The following is a 3,906-nucleotide window of genomic DNA, read 5'->3' as shown; positions in this document are numbered from 1 at the left end:
TTTTTCCCCCAAAAAAAAAAAAAGGGTTTTTTGAATTTTCTTTTAAAAAAAACATTACTTTTAAACAAAAACAAAAAATTCCCTTAAAAAAAAAGAAACTAGGGCCCTTGTGTGATTTGGGGAAAAGCCAGCTTATAGGCTCCAGTGCCGCTCCAGGTGGGCAAAGTACCCGCAATGGGAATGATGTTCCAGGACAGGTACAAGCTTACATTCTTGTGCCCACTGTGAATAAAAAATAATTGAAAATAATTACTTCTTCTCTCTATATGAAAAGTCTAGAACATAATGGTGTTGTGTCTACTGATTAGTTTAATAGTTATGAAACATGCAAGTTTCTAGAAATTTAAAGTTTAGGACTATTTTTTACTTCATGAATTACAAAGGAAACATTTTGGGAAATAGATAAAAAATAAACTATTCCACAAACTAGATCACAGTTCAGCAAATTTGTCCATATTACAAAATTCCAGAATATCTATACAGAAAATGAACGCTATCACGGGAGACCTTCCACATCCCAGAAATAATATTGAGGTGGTTTTTGAGTTGCCACGAAGTTTCCCCCTCGCTGGAAAATCTTGCCCCAAAACACCACCTGCAAACCATGAACATTACACAAAATATGGTAAAATTTTTACAATTTCCCTATATACACCATAAAAATAATAAATAAATCTTTCTTTTAAAATTATCCTTTCTGTTTTTAAAAGCTGACAAAATGAAAACAAAGAGACAAGTACAAAAGAATAAACCCCAACGTAAGAAAAGTAATACAATGAAAAATTGAATCCACTTGGAAAACATCATACAAAGCCAAACACTTTTTGATGAAGAATTCTAGCATGGAATTCAAAACACACTACTCATTTTTTTTTAGTTTTGTTGCAATGAATTGCCTATAAGTATGTACTGACTAACCTGACATCCTGTATTCAGATTTTTACAAATATTTATGTGTTAAGTTTCAAGATACCAAACTGACCTGATTCACTTTGTTATTCTGAGTCTGATACTCTGCAGTGAGGTAGAGAAAGAGCTGCTTTGTGTTCCAGTTAAACAAAGGTGTCAGATCTGTGTTCAAGTCAAAGCGCAGGGCTCCCAAGTCGTTTTTCTCTCGTGACACTGCATACTCTGGCACATTTTTCCTATTTATAAAAGAAAAAATTATGATAATCTCATGCTGAAAGAAGAGAAGAAAGAAAATTAATAACTGCCATTCACTGTTCCCCTCTTCTGTCTCTTTGCTTTCTTGTTTTTCACCCTTTCTAATCTTACTGTTTTGTCCCTAATAGCAGAGGCAGCTCTCTTCCCCACTTACAAAATCTTTCAGCATTTCCCAAAAAAAAACCTAATTCCTTTCCCATAGTATGTCTTAAAGCCATTTCTTACTCTACCTAGGAATTTTCTTTTCTCACCTTGTTTTTGTTCTACTGAGCATAAAATTACCTTTCATACATTCACATTTTAAAGCCCACTTCAACACCCAATACAACAACAGTGAAACCTTATCAGACTTGTCTTCTTATTGTTGAATTACACAAGTTCATCGTACTTTAGACATTCTAGCCCCTATTATTTCCCAATTTTTTACTACAGAATTTAGGGCACAGGGTCTTTCCCTAGCTGACCATGACCAATTATTAAAAAAAGGGAAACTGTGTCTTCAGTTGGGGGGGCCTTTTTTTGATGTCAAACAAATGACAAAACTATTTCAAGGAAAACAAGCACCTCTAAAGGGGTGGGGTTGGCCATTAAAGTTTGGGCCCTTTCACATGGTATCTCAACCCACCACAAATCTTATCAGGACTATAATGGGTTCAACTACAAAACAGCTGTACATTCATGACCTAAACCGTTGGGATTTTGCAAAGAGTAAAAAACCCCCCAAAATTTTTTTTTAAAACAAAAATTATTTTTTTTTTTAAAAAAAAAAAAAAAAAAAAAAACCCCCGGGGAAAAAAATTTTTTTTTTGGCCCCCTTTTTTCCCCTTTTTTTTTTTTCGGGCCCCCCCCCAATTTTTTTTCCCCTTTTAAAAAAAATTTTTCCCCCCCTTAAAAAATTTTCCCCCCAAAAAAAAATTTTTTTTTTTTTTTTTTTTTTTTAAAAAAATTCCCCTTTTTTTTCCCAAAAAAATTTTTTCCCCCCAAAAAAATTTTAAATTTTTTTTTTTTTTTTTTAAAAAAAAATTTAAAAACCCTTTTTAAATTTAATTTTTTTTTTAATTTTTTTTAAAAAAGGTTTTTTTCCGGGGCCCCCTTTTTAAAAAAGGAAATTCCCCTTTTTCCCCTTTGGGTTAAAAAATTTTTAAAAAAAAAAAAGGGGGGTTTTTTGGGGGTTTTCCAAAAAATTTAAAATTTAAAAAACCCCCCCCGGGGGGCCTTTTTTTTAAAAAAAAAAATTTTTTCCCCCCAAAAATTTTTTTTAAAAAGGGTTAAAAAAAAAAAATTTTTTAAATTTTTTTTTTTTTTAAAAAAAAAAAAAAATTTTTTTCCCCTTTTTTTTTTAAAATTTTTTTGGGTTTTTTTTAAAAATTTAAAATTAAACCAAAAAAAAAGGGGAAAAAAATTTAAAAAAAAATTTTTCCCTTAAACCTTTTTTGGAAAAAATTAAAAAAAAAAAAAAAATTTTTTTTAACCCAATTTTAAAAAAAATTTTTTAAAAAAAAAAATTTTTTCCCAAATTTTTAAAAAATTTTAAAAAACCCATTTTTTTTAAAACCCAAAAAAATTTTCCAAGAAAAACCCCCTTTTTTAAAAAAAAATTTAAAAAACCAAAAAACCCCCAAAAATTCCTTTTTGGTTTTTTAAAAATTTAAAAAAACCCAAAATTTTTTCCCCAAAACCTTTTCCCCCCCCCTTTTTTAAAATTTAAAGGGGAAAAAGGAACCCCCCGGGAAAAATTTGGGGGGAAAAAAAACCCCCCCCGGGGGGCCCCCCTTTTTCCCTAAAGGGGGAAAAATTTTTTTTAAAAGGGGGTTTAAAAAAAAGGTTTAAATTTTTTCCCAAAATTTTTTAAAAAAGAAATTTTAAAATTTTTAAAAAATTTTTTAAAGAAAAAAAAAAACCCCCCTTTTTAAAAATTTTTTAAAATTTTTTAAAAATTTTAAATTTTGAAAAAAAAAAAATTTAAAAAATTTTTTAAAAAAGGGAAATAAAATTTGGCAAAAAAAAAAAAATCCAAAATTTTAAAAAAAGGGGAAAAAAAGAAAAAAAATTTTTTAAAAGGGGGTTTTAAAAAACCCCCCAAATTTTTTTTTTTAAAGGGTTTGGGGTTTTTTAAATTTTTTTTAAAAAAAAAAAGGGGTAAAGGGGGAAAAAGGGCCCAAAAAAAAAAAAAAAATTTTTAAAAAAATTTTTCCTTTTTAAAAAAAAAAAAAAAAAAAACCAAAAAATTTTCAAAAATTAAAAAAAAAAAAAAAAAAAAAAAATTAAAAAAAAAAAAAAAAAAAAATTTTTCCCCCCCAACAAAAACCCCCCCCTTGGGGGGGGGGGGGGAAAAAAAAAAGGGGGGGGCCCCCAAGTTTTTTTAAAGGGGTTGTTTTTTTCCAAAAAAAAAAAATTTTTTAAAAAAAATTTTTTTTTTTTCCCCATTAAAAAAAAAAAAAATTTTTTGGGGGTTTAAAAAAAAGTTAATTTTTCTTGGGTTTTTAAAATTTCCCCTTTTTGGGGGGTTTTTTTGGGGGGCCCCCCCAAAATTGGGGAAAAAAACCCCCCCCTTTTTTTAAAATTTAAAAAAATTTTTCCCATTTTTTTTTAAAAAAAAATTTTTTTTAAAATTTTTAAAAATTTTTTTTTAAAACCCTTTTTTTTTTTTTTTGGGGGGGTTTTTAAAATTTTAAAACCCTTTTTTTTTTTTTTTTTTTTTGGGGGGGGGAAAAAAAAAATGAGGGGCGGGGTTTTTTTTTT

At 28.4% G+C, this 3,906-nt stretch overlaps 1 protein-coding gene across 1 annotated transcript in view; it reads right to left on the bottom strand.

The window, feature by feature from the left end:
- Positions 1–98: 98 nt before the first annotated feature.
- LOC119579443 (signal peptidase complex subunit 3-like) overlaps positions 99–3,906 on the bottom strand; it is a 21,149-nt gene continuing 17,341 nt past the window's right edge. The window contains exons 2-4 of the mRNA XM_037927252.1: positions 983–1,285; positions 515–595; positions 99–275 (exon numbers count right to left, since the gene is read on the bottom strand). Coding sequence (XP_037783180.1) covers positions 99–275; positions 515–595; positions 983–1,285 — 561 coding nt within the window. The remainder of the gene's footprint in view (positions 276–514; positions 596–982; positions 1,286–3,906) is intronic.

The sequence above is a fragment of the Penaeus monodon genome, chromosome 2 (assembly GCF_015228065.2).
Source record: "Penaeus monodon isolate SGIC_2016 chromosome 2, NSTDA_Pmon_1, whole genome shotgun sequence".
In the NCBI taxonomy this organism is placed as follows: domain Eukaryota; kingdom Metazoa; phylum Arthropoda; class Malacostraca; order Decapoda; family Penaeidae; genus Penaeus; species Penaeus monodon.
This window is presented reverse-complemented; position numbering and strand designations above follow the sequence as displayed.